Raw genomic sequence first — 14,652 nt, forward strand, 5'->3', positions numbered from 1 at the left:
TCATTAAAATCTCTCCTTTCCCTGGCAGGACTGCTCTGGAGGTGAGGTTGGCTTTTCTGTTCATTTGCCCTAAGCCTTCAGTATCTCCAGTTTGCTTTTGTGTTTCTGTGTAGGAAGTAAGGACTGCAGTTATGCTTGAGCCCCTCTTTCTACACCATGTCCCTGGATATACCAGGAAGACCTGGTCTGACTAGGGCTGGAAAATTCATTTTAAAACAGGCAGAAGTGGTCTGGGATGGAGGATAGTGGGGGAGGGAGGAGGGAGAGCGGGCAGGAGGGGCAAGAGGTTGAAGAGGAGCAGCTGGTGTTTCCATCCCTCCAAAACTCGGGGCTTCCTGCTCCTCCTACCCTGGAGGGAGGGGTGGGGGTGAAATTAGATGCAATGAACTCTGGGGCCCTCTGGCTGTTCAATTCAACCCTCCCACCCACCCCCACCAAAAAAAAAAGAAAGAAAACCCATGGGGCACAGGCACACCCCTAAAACTCAGAAAACTCCTTGCCACACTTCTCATTGATGGAGACCCGAATCTCTTCCTCCTCATAGTCATCAAAGTTACTTGTGTCTCCAGGGCCTTTAAACTTTGGTATGAAGGGAGCTTCCACCTGGGAAGAGATCAAGAACCACCCAGATCTCATTAATCAACATAATCATAATTACTACAATAAATGTGAGTGGCCTAATTTCGTGCGATATTTACTCTGACCCAGGCCTGTGCTTAACATTAGGTGCGGACCCCTCTAACAGCCCAACTCACTAACAAGGAAATACTGCCTAGACATGGGAATTTCTGCCTAAGGTCACAGTGACCAAATAAACCCAGAATCCCCTTTATTCTCCTCGCTCCCATACCCCACAACAGCGCCAAGCTACTTCCTTACCTCCTCTGGGCTAAGCCTGAGCCTAAAGCCTGTTTTTAATTTCTTTTCCCTTTCTGTCAGCTGCCCTCCCTTGACTCTTCTTGGCTTCAGACTACAACCAGGGGGAAGGCCCACCTTCCTCTGGTAGATGGCAATCCAGTCAGTCGTGGCAAACCACTTGTGGTTCTTGATGTCATTGACTCCGTTCTTAAGGTTCCCGAAGCGTTTGGTGAGGTCCACCTGTAGGAGGTTCCGGAGTAGATCCTTCAGGTCAGAACTGAAGTGGGACGGGAATCGCACCTGGAAGATGTAAGGACAGAGATCGGGTCAGTCAAGGGATTCTTTTCTGTTTTATGGGGAGCTAGTCTGGAGCTTCGGGGAGCCCAGGAGCCTGCCTTCATAGGATAACCTTATCTGGTAGAGAACCCTCAGCAAAATCCCCTGTTAAAACACAATTTGCTGGGCTACCTCTGGAAAACCTGATACAGGAGGGCTGGTTGGGGCCTGAGGATCTGCATTTCTGATAAGTTCCCTACTGGTGTTGGTCCTGCTGGAGAGAGAACCACTGTTCTACGATGACACCCATTATTACATTAGGAAACTGAGGCTCAAATGGGCTAAATGGCTTGCCCAAGGTCACACAGAGGAGCTGGTAAGGGCAATTCCATCACAAGTCTGGTGGATTCCAGAGCCTGCATTCCTGGCCAGTGTTTCCTAAGCAGCCTTGTGAGCTTCTGAAATACAGACACTTAGCTAAGGCTCTTCCATTCTTTAGGGTTTAGGTCAACTTTCTTCCAGAAATTTTCTCCATCTCTTTGAGCCCATAGCCTTGCAGCTGAGCAGAGATCTACAGCTACCAGTACCGACCTCAAGTCCATCTGCCTCCATGGCCGGGGCAGCTCTCCCAGGGTAGGGACACTGTAAAATGCTACAGAGAGAGCTGTGGGTCATATCCTCTGCCTTGGAACTTTCTATGCCCCACCCCCTGGGCTGTTTTTCTTGGTGATGTCTCTTCTGTCTTGTGGCAGGCCACTCATCTTTCCCTTCTAGTGACATTCCCTATGTGCCCAGCACAGAGTACCCCCCCCCTAGCCAGTGGTTACTTTTCCCATTCGCCCTGAGAGGTAGGTGTGATTGGCCTTTTCCCAGGTGGGGAGGGTGAGGCTCCGAGGGGGCTTCACAAGGTTTCACAGCCAGCAAGTGGCAGAGCTAGACTCGAAGCTGGGCCTCCTGTCCATCCAGACTGAGCTGGGAACGACTCCCACCATTCTGAGGTGACTCTGGGCAATGAGCAGCGCCTGTGTAAAGGTGTCGCAGGTAGGCGGTGAGCTGAAGGCAGAGGTGGGGCCCTCTGCCTCTCCACTCACCACGGTGTGATTTCAGGTAAGACTCATCCCCTCATGGAGCCTCCACCTCCTCCTTTCTCTAGGGGTACCGCTGCCACAGAGCAAGGGGCTGAAGACTGAAGGGGGTTTATCTAGTGCCACTGAACGCATTCCCCAAATGCAAACCCTGACCATTCCACCTGCCCTAACTTACCAGAAGCCTTGGGGCCAGGCAGTCTGTGTTTGGGTAAGGGAACTTCTGAGAACACACACTACAGAGGACAACTACAGACAAGAGGAGCACAGGGCAGGCCAGGCTCTGCACCCAAGTGCTCCAGAAGACTTGGGATTTGGAAGCCCTGGGGTTACGACCCAGGGTCCGAGGCTGGAAAGGGAACCTGTGCTTGGTGCTAGCAATGTCTCAGCCTGTTCCAGTGCCGCCTGGGGGCTCGATGGAAAGGAGTGCAGGCTGCGGGGGGCAGAAGACTGCCACTGGGGTTTGGGGGTTGCCTAGTATCCACATCCAGCCTCACCTTCCCGGAGACAATTTTCTCATAGATCTGGATAGGCTGGTCAGCGAAGAAGGGCGGGTAGCCGGCTGCCATCTCATAGATGAGGACCCCCAGGGCCCACCAGTCCACAGCCTTGTTGTAGCCCTGGAGTGAGAGGTGGCAGGGGGTCAGGGGGAGGAGGCCAGGAGGGATGTGGGCAGACAGTGGTGAGGGGAGGGTGCTGTAGAAGCACCTACTTTGCTTAGGATAATCTCTGGGGCCAGGTACTCGGGGGTCCCACACAAGGTCCAGGTGCGGCCTTTGACACGCTTGGCGAAACCGAAGTCTGTCACCTGCAGGCACAAGAACAGGCAGTTGGCGGAGACAGATGGTGCAGGCTATGGGCGCTGGGGTTTCCCTCGCCCAGCCCAGCGGGCACCTGAATGTAGCCCTGTTGATCTATAAGGAGGTTCTCCGGCTTCAGGTCCCGGTAGATGAGATCAAGCGAGTGCAGGTACTCGAAGGTCAGGACAATCTGTGCTGCGTAGAAGCGGGCGTGGGGCTCGCTAGTAGGGCAAACAGGAAGGAATGGGTGAGTGCCAGTGACCACAGCCAGCCAGGACCTGCCCCTCAACAGCCATCCAGTATGTGGGTTGGCACACACATCCCAAGATGCCTTGTCCACCGACAGAAAGTACCACCTAAAGTTGTGATGTCTAGATCACCTTGTTTTATGTGTGTGTATTTAGTTTTGTGGCAGCTGAAATGTGACAGATGCCTCATCACAGAGAAATGAAAACCCACAAGCATCTAGAGAGGCTACTGCCCCATGCAGGCCAGCCAGGGCCCCTGGTACCTCCAGAGATTTGGTGGTACAACATGACTATGGCCTGGGTCAGGCTGCTGTGGCCAGGGCCTGGAAGGGCCAAAGCAGCTGCTCACCTGAATCTTCCAATCCGCCGTAGGTGTGAGAACATCTCGCCACCAGGCACGTACTCCATGACCATGTATAAGTTGGAGTTGTCCTGCAGGAAGCAGTGGCTGGTCAGAGCTCCGTGGGGGCTCAGAGATAAAGACATTGACAACAGTTCCGACTTAGGGGACCAGTGCCAGACTCACTGGCTGGCATGTCCAAGTTCATCTCCCCATGAGGAAAGGGAACAGCTGGGACCTTACTGTGACCAGGGGAGGGAGGGAGGGAGAGTCACACAGAGGTGGGCAAAGCACCTGGCCAAGTGCCCTGGCTGGAGGGTGGACTCATGTCTGGAGTGAGGCCCTCGGGTCAGCTTTGTCATCTGTAAAATGGGACTCAGATTTGCAAAATGCAAGTAGGATCCTTGAGATGTTGGCAGTAGCACTTGAGACCAAGTCAGGCTCTCCTGAGTGTTGGGTGCTTGTGACGCCAGCTCTGTACACCACCCAAAATAGTTCATGCAGGGTGCTCATGACAGCCCCACCAGGTGGTGACTGCTATCATCCCCATTGTACAGATGAGGAAAATGAGGCTCAGGGCAGTGACACCTGTTGACCAAGGTCCCACGGCCAGGATTTGAACCCTGGCTGTCTGGCCATGCTAGATTCCTGCTGTAAATGGAGTGGTGATTCTGAGTGATGCTACCAAGGTTAGGTGACTCGTCCAAGGTAAGCTGGAACATGACCCCCAGCCCTGCTCCTTCAGGGGTCTCCTTCTTCCCCTTCCTTAGACTGTCCTCAGAAGGTCCTCAGCCCCAGCCCCAACTTTGGGAACCAAGTCATGTCAAACAGCTCCCTTGCCCCAGAGTGGTTTCCCTCTCCATGCTCCTGCCAGCCTCAACACCTGGAGCCCCACCACGGTGCCTCTGAACCTGCTGCTGTGTGAACCCACCTTGAAGGAGAACTCGAGTTTGACGAGGAACGGAAAGCTAACCGCTTGCAGGATGCGCTTTTCATTCAGAGTATGCTCAATCTGTTTCAGCTTCACCACCTGTGAAGTGGGGGGAGGCCAGAGAAGAGGAGGGAGGGTGAGATGGGGTTCTGGGGCCACACCAGTGCCTTTGGTTGGAATTTTCTGAGGAACTTCAACCCACCCAATGCTGGGCTGGGTGCTGAGGGCACACAAGAAGGAAAAGGTACCCTGTCAGACGGCACGACACGTGCAGTCCTGGGCAGGATATGAGTCACTCAGCCTCAGCCCAAAGGGGCTGGTGGGAGCCCATATAAGGAGCCTGGCCCAGCTGGTAGTGGGAGTGGTGGTCAGAAAAGGCTTTCTGGAGGAAGGGGCAAAGGAGTAGCCTAAGGTAGAGTAGTAGCCCAAGGAGTGGGTTGTCGACAGGCAACCTCCCCCAGGTCTAGTGCATCCCAGGCACCCACTGGGACCTTGGGCTAATTCCTCCAGTCTTCAGTGGGCCCCCAACAGCACACAGCATGAACCTCACACCGCTCACAGAACGTCACAGGTGCCCTGCACAGAGCACACTATAAACACACTAGGGTGCAAGCACAGACGCAAAGCGGTGAGATGACCTGCCCAAGGCCATGTTGCCAGTCAACAGCAAGTTGTTGCTGCACACAGGCAGCTTGGCCCTCGTGGCTTTAAACCACTGTGCTGTGGGTTTTGATCTACTTTGTTCACAGATACACTCTGTGTCTATACCTGCACTGCCCAAGAGTCACAAGGAGCCACGTGTGGCCACCGAGCACTTGAAATGTGGGGAAGTGAACTTACTGTCTTAAGTATCTGAAGTTACAATGAAAAAGGGGACCCTTGATTTTGTTATTGGAAAACTTTCAAACAGGTCTGGGACAACCTGGGCTGGTTCACGTCTTTTTGATGAAAGTTTTCTTTTTGATGAGTAGGGATGTGTTGTGTCAACTACTGTCTCTATTTTGAAGGCTAAGTATCAAAAGAAGAATGTAAAATATCTTAGTCAGGACAGGTATACTGAGGGCACAGACTGAAATGATCATATTTTAGATCGACTGGCTTGATGAAAACATATTGCCAACATCAATGTCACCGGTCTTTTTTTTTTAATGGGACTAAATGTTGACATTTTCAAGTTTGACATCCTCCAGGACAGCACTGATCTAGATATTGCCTGGTATAGGACTTCTTGTTGTTAGGTACTGTAGCGTCACTTCCACCTCAAGGCGACCTGGTCCTGTGCCATCCTCACAATTGTTGATGTTTGAGCCCATTGCTGCTGCCATTGTGCCAATCCATCTCGTTGGGCATCTTCTTTTTCATTAACTCTCCGCTTTACCAAGCATGATGTCTCCAGGAACTAGTCCCTTCTGATAACATGTGCAAAGTATGAGAGATGAAGTCTCAACATCCTGGTTGTACTTTCAGAATGGTGTAGGGCAGGGTCTCAAAAATATTTGTGGAAAGAACGAATGTCCCGGTGAACACTCCTAACCTAAATACTGGCTCAGTGTGTGGGCTCCTAACTCTGGGCCCTGGCCAGGCACTATCTGACCCAGGCCCCAGAACTTGGTTTCACATGGGTTGTTGGCCTGGACAGGAAGCTGTGTGAGGGCAGCACCGTTCCTTCTGGTCTTTGGGCCTGGTACATTATAAGAACTCGAGAGAGAAAGGGCAAGTAAGAGGGCAGTCAGAGCATTGCAAGTGGGCAGCTGGCAGCTGGGTGGGCAGGTGGTAGGTACATCTGGGGTGAAAGCCTGGTGGCTGGCTCACCTTCTGTTTGTCGAGGATCTTCATGGCATAGTGGTTCCCAATGTCCTTGTGCCTCACCAACATCACCCGCCCGAAGGAGCCTGTGCCCAGGGTCTTGATTCGTTCAAACTGATCCAAATTGGCTGTATTCTGTGGGAGGAGGGGTTGGGAGAGTCAGGGACCACTTGCTCTGAAGCCTGCTGGATTCAGGACTGGGCATCCCTTTTGCTACCGGTAGAGGGGGGCCCTGGGCAGTGGGTGGCCTAAGGGGGGTGAAGACAAGGGCAGAACTACAAGATGGCGGAGGGCGCATTCCTCAAGGCTGGTGGCAGGGGCCAGATCCGGCCCTGGCCTGGGGCCCAGGAGCTGTTGGCAGCTGCGTGGGGGGCAGGGGACACCAGCAGGGAGGGGGCAGCCGGGTGGGGGAGACTGGCCGTGGGTAACCGGGTGCCTTTGCCTGGGAGCCTTCATGGGGTGTAAAGTCCTCCCTGGGGGCCCTGAAGCTCTAGCCTTGTGGCAGGGACGCAGTCAGGGGGCCCGGGCCCAGCAGCTGGTCTCTCCCAGGGTTCTGCACTGGAGGTTTACCTGGGCAGGATTTTCCCATTTTTTAAGAAAATCTTCTTTGGCTTTGGCTAAGAACTCTTTCACTGAAATAGAGAGAGAGGAGAGTTAGATGGAGACCCTACTTAGCAAGGGCAGGCCCAGGCTATTTCAGGGGGAACCACCCCACGTGGGGAAAGTGAGGGATAGTCACCTTGTCCAGAGCCTGAGTTTTCCCCATTGCCTCTGGGGTACCCTGGCTGAGCCTGTGCTTGAGGAGACCTTGATCTAGGCTGAGGCTGGCTCCCCCTCCCCACTATAAGGAGATAGGATCTGGCCTCAAATTCCATCCAAGAAAGGGGTACAGCACAACTCAGGGGTCACTCCAGGGGGACAGAGAACAGCGGCCATGCCAGCCCACCCCCATTTGCCCCAGTTCTGATGGACATTCCACGGTCAGAGAAGACGCCAACCAAGATATTTATAGCCCAGGGATTTGGCTGCGCCTCCAGCCCCTTCTCTGGGGAGGCTGGGCCTGGGGTAGAGGCCTCCAGGGCTCGGGTAGCATGCGTCCTTGGGGGGCTCAGCTGTCACCCTGGCCCCCAGCTGGCCTTTGCCAATGGCAGGGCCCTTGTCTCAAAGCTGGTTCAAAGGCAGCCACTACCACAGAGCCCTGACTGATACCTGCCCCCAGGGATCCTATAGCACCCCAAGGCCACCATCACCCTTCCATTCACCTCCAAGACGTTCTTTCACTGGTTTGGCTGGCTGCTTCATCTACACAATCTCATTTGTTTTGCCTGCTAACCTTTTGCCCATTCTTTCCACTCAACAACCCAGGAAACTGAGGCTGGAAAAGCAGCTATTCTCGCCAACGCTGAGAAGCAGCCCAGTAGTGAGTAAGGAGGGCCCAGTCTCTGGGATGAGATCATGCTTAGATCCTAGCCTGATCCCTGATGAGCTCTGAAACTTTCAGGCAACTAACATCGCCTCTCTGGGCCTCAGTTTTTCTCATCTGTGAAATGGGACAATAACAGGAATGACCCTGAAAAGTGGTTGTGAGAAGTAAATGAGCTCTTTGTAGAGAGCACTGAGTGATGGTCGCCACAGGTTAATGCTATATAAATAAGCCTTCACTTATCAGTTTTACTTTTAAGTGTCTTTTAAAGATAGAGGTATAAACTACATGTGGAGGTAGGCCAAAGGATCAAATCTCAAATGGCCAGCCTGTTGGGGTCTTGTGTTATGGGCACAGGTATGTACCCACCACCAATTTGTTGGTCCCAAGCCCAGTGCTATGGGTGCTAATTCTGACCCTACTGGGAGGTGGTGGTGGTGAAGTGCTGTCAAGTCGGTTCTGACTCAGAGTGACCCTGCATAGAGTTCCAAGGAGCGGCGGGTGGGTTTGACCAATGACTTTGTGGTTAGGAGTCCCGTGCTTATCCTACAGCATCACAACAGGGCCCTGCTATTATTCCCATTGGATAGGAGAGAAGACTGAGGCTCTAAGAAGAAAGGCAGATGCTAAAGGCCTTGCTGGCCTATGAGATTAACCATGCCCCTACTGATTGAGTCGGCAGTTCTGGTGCTGGTTACGTCAGGGGTGCTATTGGCAGCATTGCTCTCGGCCCCCCATGTTCTAGGCACCATTTCTACATCAGGCCTGCATACTGACACTTTGGCCCTGTACATCTATCCATCACCACTGCCTCCACTGTACCGGAGGCTCTCCCTCTGTCCCTAGTGCTCGCTGTGGGGCAGGGAGAGCGGCAGATGGAGGTGTACTGCTGGCCATGAGAACCCTGCAGAATGACCTGGGTCCTGAGTGGCCAGGAGTCCCAGGTTTGTGCCTGGCAAGGCCATCAATGGGCCAAGAGACCTCTCTGCACCTGGGGACTGAACCACCTTCAATGCTTTCACCAGCAAAGCCTTTTCAGCACATACCCCTCCCTCAGAACCCCCAAACAGACTCACGGCCAGATTGAGGATGGAAGTAGAAAGGAGAGGGTATCTTCCCAGGATCTACCATCACCCAAACAAGATGGGAGAGAGTAGTGAGAAAGGGGAGGAATGAGTCCTGCGTCTTCCTGTTCTCCAAATGCACCTGGCTTAGTGGGCATGACCCTAGTTGTCTTCTGTCGCCCCACTGAGGGGCTCCAAAGGGCCCTTGTTGTTGTGAAGTGCCGTTGAGTTGGTGCCGACCCATACTGACCCGGTATAGGGTTTCCAAGGAGCAGCTGGTGAGCTTGAACCGCCGACCTTGCAGTTCAAACGGCTTTGCTGTCTGGCACATTAACCCACAGCACCACCCCAGGATTCCTTGCTCCCTAGCAAAACTGTCCTCCGGTCTTCAAAGCACAGAGGGCTCAGGGTGTGCTCTCAAGGCTATCAACTTGTTAGAAGACTAGAGGGAGGGGTGGGGGAGCGGAAGACAGTGCCAGGAAGAGCCAGCAGATAAAGAGGGATCACTGGGGGTGGGGGTGGGAGGAGTAAGGAGCCCACACACTCACCTCTGCTTCCCGTCTCTTCTTGCAGAGGGTGGGATGGGGGTGGGATGGGATGATCTGGGGCCCATCAGCCCCCAGCCAGGGATGCTCAGGGTGCTGTCTGTGGCTTGGGCCCCCAGAGGGCTTGACGCACGTAGCCCAGGAAACGGACTGCCAAGTGGGCCCAGAGGAAGAGCTGCAGCCACAGCTGGAAGGTGGTCTCTGAGTCCCCAGCCCTGTCTGACCCCAGATCCATCCTAGTCCCTCACTACCCACCCTGGCTGGGTTTTCCCTGGCCTCTTCCCTTTGCAGGGGAATTGGAAAACCAGAGCCTTAGAGCCTGTTTCTTGGGAGGGCCTTGGGGACAGGAGGAGCTGGTTGCCACGGAAGCATTTAAAGGTACCTGCTCCCAGCTGGCCAAGGTCTGGAGTCCCTCCTTGGCAGGAGGTGGTAGGAAGATTCTCTTGAGAAGAGTCCCTCTTGGCCAGCCAGCCTGCCCCTGGGCGGGATGCTAAAGCTAACTTCCTGTTCCAGGGACTTGGGCGCTCTGAAGATGCCAAGTCCTGCCTTCCTCAGTGAGTGTCAGATTGCCCAGAGGATGAGTATGGTCCCTGACGGGGCCAGGGCAGTGTCCACTGGGCAGGGGAGAAGGAGTTAAGAGGCCCCAGCATTCTGTGACTTAGCTGAAAGTACAGCTGGAGCAAAAGGGAGGGGGTGCACCTCCCAAGGGCCACCTCCATTCATCTCCCTGAGATCCCTCTGAGAGAGAAACGGGTACATCTGGCTCTCTGTCTTCATCCTCTGTGGGGGCGGAGAGGGGAAAGGCATCCTGGGATGTCCTTGGCCTCTGTCAAACCTTGCCCTGTGCTTGGCTCTGCTCTCAGTCATGAAAGTCCAAACCGGAAATGAAAGGCTAACCCGGGAGAGTGGGGAGAAGGAGAGGGGAGGGGAAGGTAGCCTTGACCATCTTCTTCCTTCTTTCCAGATACGGAAAGTTGAGGGTCAGTGGCAACCCCTCCATGAGTGCCTGGCACCCATGGTCCCTGCTGGCAACAGGAAGTGGGAGAGAAGGGAAACCTAGCCAGCTGTGTGCCTGTCGAGCCTACCTCTCTGCTTGCACCCCCCACCCCGCCCCCAACCTCCACCCTGGCCCTGACTCCATAGGCTTAGAGAGGAAACCCCAATCACCCCTAGAAAAACCAAGGCCCCAGCAGGAGACCGGCATCTAGGAATCTGGCTGGGAGTGGGGAGTTGCAGCAGCAGGTTGCCCAAATGGGGAAGGAAAGAGTACAGTCTCAGACCCCCAGACAGTAATCTCAGGACCCTCCAAACTCTGAAATTTGCATGTCCTGGGAGCCTTAGAACGCACGCTAGCTGACTCAGTCTAGCCAGGAACCCCTGCTCTGGGTTGAACCAACCAAATTTGAGCTGGACTCCAACACTGGAGAATCCCGGTCCGAGGTAAACCACAGCCCTGGATTAGACCAAGCACCACTCTGATCTGAAGTCCAACACGGCAGTGGCCCAACCCCAATTCGGAGATGGACTCCAACAATAGTTGGACTAACACACCAGAGCTGATCTTACTGGGCTACACCATGCTCCAATCTGAGCTGGAACCCCACTCTGAGTGAGCCATCCCTCCCTTGATTGAACTAGGCCTCCCAGAGTATCCCCCTGCTCTCCCCAGACCTCACAGCCCCAAAATATTGGTATAAGAGGAGTTTCTGGGGGAGAGGGAATCCACCGACTCCTCTCAGCCCACTCCTCAAGTCCAACTGTTGCCCTTCCCTGGCTTTGGGAGCAGGGAGTGCCTGGGAAGTTGCTATAGCAACAGGAGTCAGCCTCACCATCCGTGGGGTTGGAAGCCATCACTCAGTCTTTCTCTCAAGGCACCACGACTACGGTGGCTGGGAAGGCTCAAGAAACCTGCATACTACACACCCGTGGGGGTGCTCCCCCCCCAACACCACTAGCCCTGCCTATAGGGGGCATCAGGGAGTTGTGGGTAGGGACAACAAAAGAAACCATGCTGGAAGACAATGGGGTCGGGAGGGGAAAATAGACCCCTTGGGGTTACTGTAGCCAAATTGAGCTAAGAAAAAGCTGCCTTGGCAGGACCCTCTTGGGCACCCGTACAACTGCCAATGCTCAGGTGTTTGGTCCTCTTTGGCTGCTGTAGGCTGTTAGAGGTCGGCTGTTCTCTCCGCGTTCTGTCCAGAAACTTACTGGGGGAGGTTTTTACTCTTAGGGCTGATATCGATAGGGCTTGGGAGTATTTGTGGGGTTTCTCCTAACTTTGCTCCTTTCCTCAAGGCTAGCTCCCAGTGCGGTCTTCTGCCAGGGTCAACCCCGAGGCTTGAAATCCCACTTGGCTACTGCCCTTGGGAGCTCCTGGGACAGCTACCCTATCTCAATTCCTCCAAGCCCGGTGCTTTGGACTTTTTTTCTCTGCTTTCATGCCCCATCAATGGTGTGGCATCTTTGGGTGCAAATTTCCCAACCCACCCCAAAGCTCATTCTAGATCCTCACCCTCATAGGATAAGGCAGACCCTGTCCTGCCCTGGCATGGAGATGCGGGCACAGGAGGACTTCGGGATGCTTAACTGGTACCTCAGGAAGCTCAGAGATTTTCCTTACCCTGGTCCTTACCCTGGTTGGGCCAGTGGGTGGCCAATGAAATTCAGGTGCCCCCTGCAGGCTAGCGTGGCTACTGCCCCTGCCCCGCCCCATCAGAAGAGGGCAAATTTAGTCTAACTCCATCCTCTGGGTTTCAGAGCTTTCAAGCAAAAAGGAGTCTCCTTCCTCATCCTATTCTCTTCTCCGGGAATATATCAGAAAGAATATAACGGGTCCTGCAAGACCACGACTCCATTTATTCAATTGCTCAGGACAGGGTCAGAATTTACACCCGAACCAAAGTGAGTCCAGTTTTTATGATTTTAAATTAAGAACGTATATACGTAACTAGAGCAAAAACAATAATAATTGACCAGAGCAAACATCAGGTAGGAAGGAAGCTTGATAATGTCTGCATTGGATAATTAGGGAGTCCTGGTGTGGCGCCGTGGGTTAATACGCCAGACTGCAAAGCCGGTTGAACTGCAAGGTCGGCGGTTCAAGCTCACCAGCTGCTGCTTGGAAACCCTATACAGGGTCGCTATGGGTCGGAACCGATTCTACGGCACTTAACAACAATATAGGGTAGCTGGATGTGAATCCTGCCCCTGTGACATCATCTGTGTCAGACTCAGCAAACCCATTTGGAAAATTCGGATAATCTTGAATTATGATATCCCACGAGCAGAGAGACCTATGGAGACCACTGAGCCAGGTACACACTAGATGCTCAATCCATAGTGGCTCAATTCCATTGTGACAGGCCATTCCTGGGTGTCTTCTGGTCTGTGCTCTGAGAATTAGCGCTTCCTTCCGGGGCCTTTTGGGGATCCTTTTCCCTGTGTGGCTTTCCACCTCCCCACCCCCACAGCATGCACTTGGTACGCCTTGAAGGTTTTCCAGGACTATGTCATCTTCCCAACTTTCAACCAAGTCAAGGCAATATATAGCTGCCTGCCTCCACCTGCCACCTCTCAGCAGCCTCACCTGCTGGGGGCCAGCCCCTCCCCCTCTCCCCAGTCCCCTCCACACTCAGGCCCAGACCTTTTTTGGAGACTACCCACCTGCTCTTCTGTCATCAAGCGCTCAACTACAGGCACTTGCCTCCTGGTCCCCCGCCCATCGGTGACATGTCAGGCCTCCCTGTGGCTGTTTGGCTCTTCCGAGTTCTGTTTTTGAACCATATGGGTATAGGTTTCCCTACCTTGCAGGCCCAGGTCTTTCTGAAAGGAGGTATTCAGGGGGCACAGACGCTGATGTTTGAAAGCAGGAACTAGGGAAGGCTTACTTGGACACCGGCTCCCTTCTCAGTTCTATTTCTGAATAACTGGAAGGGACTGTCAGGTGGGGGTCTAGCTTCACGCCAGGAGCTAGGGGAACTGGGAAGGGGCTCGAGGACATTTTTGAAAGCAGTTCCAGAAGCTCAATCTTTCTCTGACCGGCAAAGAGACCAGCACAACTCGAGGGCAAGAAACAGGCCTCTGAAGGGCTGGGCCTCAGGAATGACGAGAATCTGTCTGTTCCTTAGCAAAGCAAGTCACTAGGTGTCACCCAGTACTCTCCCCAATTGCCCCCTATCCCCTTTCTCACCATCCCAGCTCAAGTCCTTGCTAAACCCAGTCACTCTTCACCCCCTACTTTCCATCCAGCGCCAGGAACGGGTGAAGCAGCCCAGGGGACCTGGTGAATGACGGGAGCCTCAGTTGTGAAACAACCATTTATTGAGGGGCCCTCCAGGAGCCTGGAGCTCCGCAGCAGCCCAGCAGGGGAGGGGAGGAACTCTGACGCTGCCTTCACCCCCACCCCACCCCCAGGGAGAGAGGACGCAATGAATCCCAGGAAGACCGACTCAAATTTGGCTTTGGAAGCACTGAAGCGGTTCCCTAGCTTCAAAAACAGTCTACTCTCCCAGCCAGGGGCACACGCTTACTTGGAGCGGGGAATAGAGTGGCAGAGAGTGACAGAACGACAGAGCAGCAGAGGGACCCAGAAAAACTCTGTTCCCCATGCCAAGTGACACTGAAGAAAAAAACAACGCTGGAGGTGGCTTGGTGGGGGGAGGCGGAAAGGAGAGGAAATGCTCAAGGGTGGCAGGGGGCTGGGATAAAGTGAGGAGGGTAAGGGCAAGAGAAAGATGGCGGGGGCTAGAGGGGGGAGGGGTGTGGTCACCAAGTGGCCAAGGTCCCTCCGGGGTGGAGACAGACCCCTGAGTACTCACAGTCTGCCAGAACCCTAGGTCAGGGTCTGGCAGTGGGGCCCATCTACGTGAGAGGCAAGTGAAGAAGTTGGGGGTGTCAGAATTTGGGGAGAGGGGCCAGGTGGTGACGGAGCTCCATGTGAGGCCCCAGCGATCTGACGTGCTATGGCTAGTAGTGACAGCTGGGGTAGGGACAATGCTTTTGCAGTGGGAGCAGACTTTGGCAGGGGTGCCCCTATGCGGGGGGGTCTTCTGCGGGCCCCAGGGTCCCAGCCTAGGGGAACTGGGGGTAAGCAGCGAAGAATGGGGGGGCGCGTGGGGGAGGGGCCATGCGGTGATGGACAAGAAGGGGGCTGGCAGCGCGGGTCCGGGATCGGGGTCACGGCCCGGGCACTCACCGCTCTCCTGCTCGCTGCCCTTCTTGGCGGCGGCGGCGTTGCCCATCGCGGCGGCGGCGGCCCGGGCCGGTCCCGGAGCTGC

The 14,652-nt window shown here is 54.4% G+C and overlaps 1 protein-coding gene across 2 annotated transcripts; it reads right to left on the reverse strand.

Moving 5' to 3' along the window:
* Nucleotides 1-425: 425 nt before the first annotated feature.
* On the reverse strand, nt 426-14,616 carry PRKACA (protein kinase, cAMP-dependent, catalytic, alpha). 2 transcript variants are annotated; one of them, XM_006874284.1, is made up of 10 exons: nt 11,206-11,288; nt 6,915-6,976; nt 6,351-6,479; nt 4,539-4,637; nt 3,617-3,699; nt 3,114-3,240; nt 2,932-3,027; nt 2,717-2,839; nt 994-1,158; nt 426-603 (listed from the first exon to the last, which is right to left on the reverse strand). In XM_006874284.1, the coding sequence occupies exons 1-10, from the start codon at nt 11,225-11,227 to the stop codon at nt 478-480; spliced, it is 1,032 nt and encodes a 343-aa protein (XP_006874346.1). In that variant the 5' UTR covers nt 11,228-11,288; the 3' UTR covers nt 426-477. The 2 variants fall into 2 exon arrangements, with proteins under 2 accessions (XP_006874346.1, XP_006874345.1); XM_006874283.1 differs by lacking the exon at nt 11,206-11,288 and adding an exon at nt 14,571-14,616 and having other exon boundaries at nt 478-603.
* Between the last annotated feature and the right edge of the window lie 36 nt (nt 14,617-14,652).

Source organism: Chrysochloris asiatica, unplaced genomic scaffold (genome assembly GCF_000296735.1).
Source record: "Chrysochloris asiatica unplaced genomic scaffold, ChrAsi1.0 scaffold00268, whole genome shotgun sequence".
Lineage (NCBI taxonomy): Eukaryota > Metazoa > Chordata > Mammalia > Afrosoricida > Chrysochloridae > Chrysochloris > Chrysochloris asiatica.

Bases quoted from the DNA above. Each gene is read 5' to 3' on its own strand.
- PRKACA (XM_006874283.1), bottom strand. From the start codon at position 14,616: ATGGGCAACGCCGCCGCCGCCAAGAAGGGCAGCGAGCAGGAGAGCG. The intron at 4,638-6,350 runs GTGAGCCAGCCA...CCCACTTCACAG, and splicing joins AGATCCTCGACAAACAGAAG to GTGGTGAAGCTGAAACAGAT. The intron at 3,700-4,538 runs GTGGGTTCACAC...TGCTTCCTGCAG, and splicing joins AACTCGAGTTCTCCTTCAAG to GACAACTCCAACTTATACAT.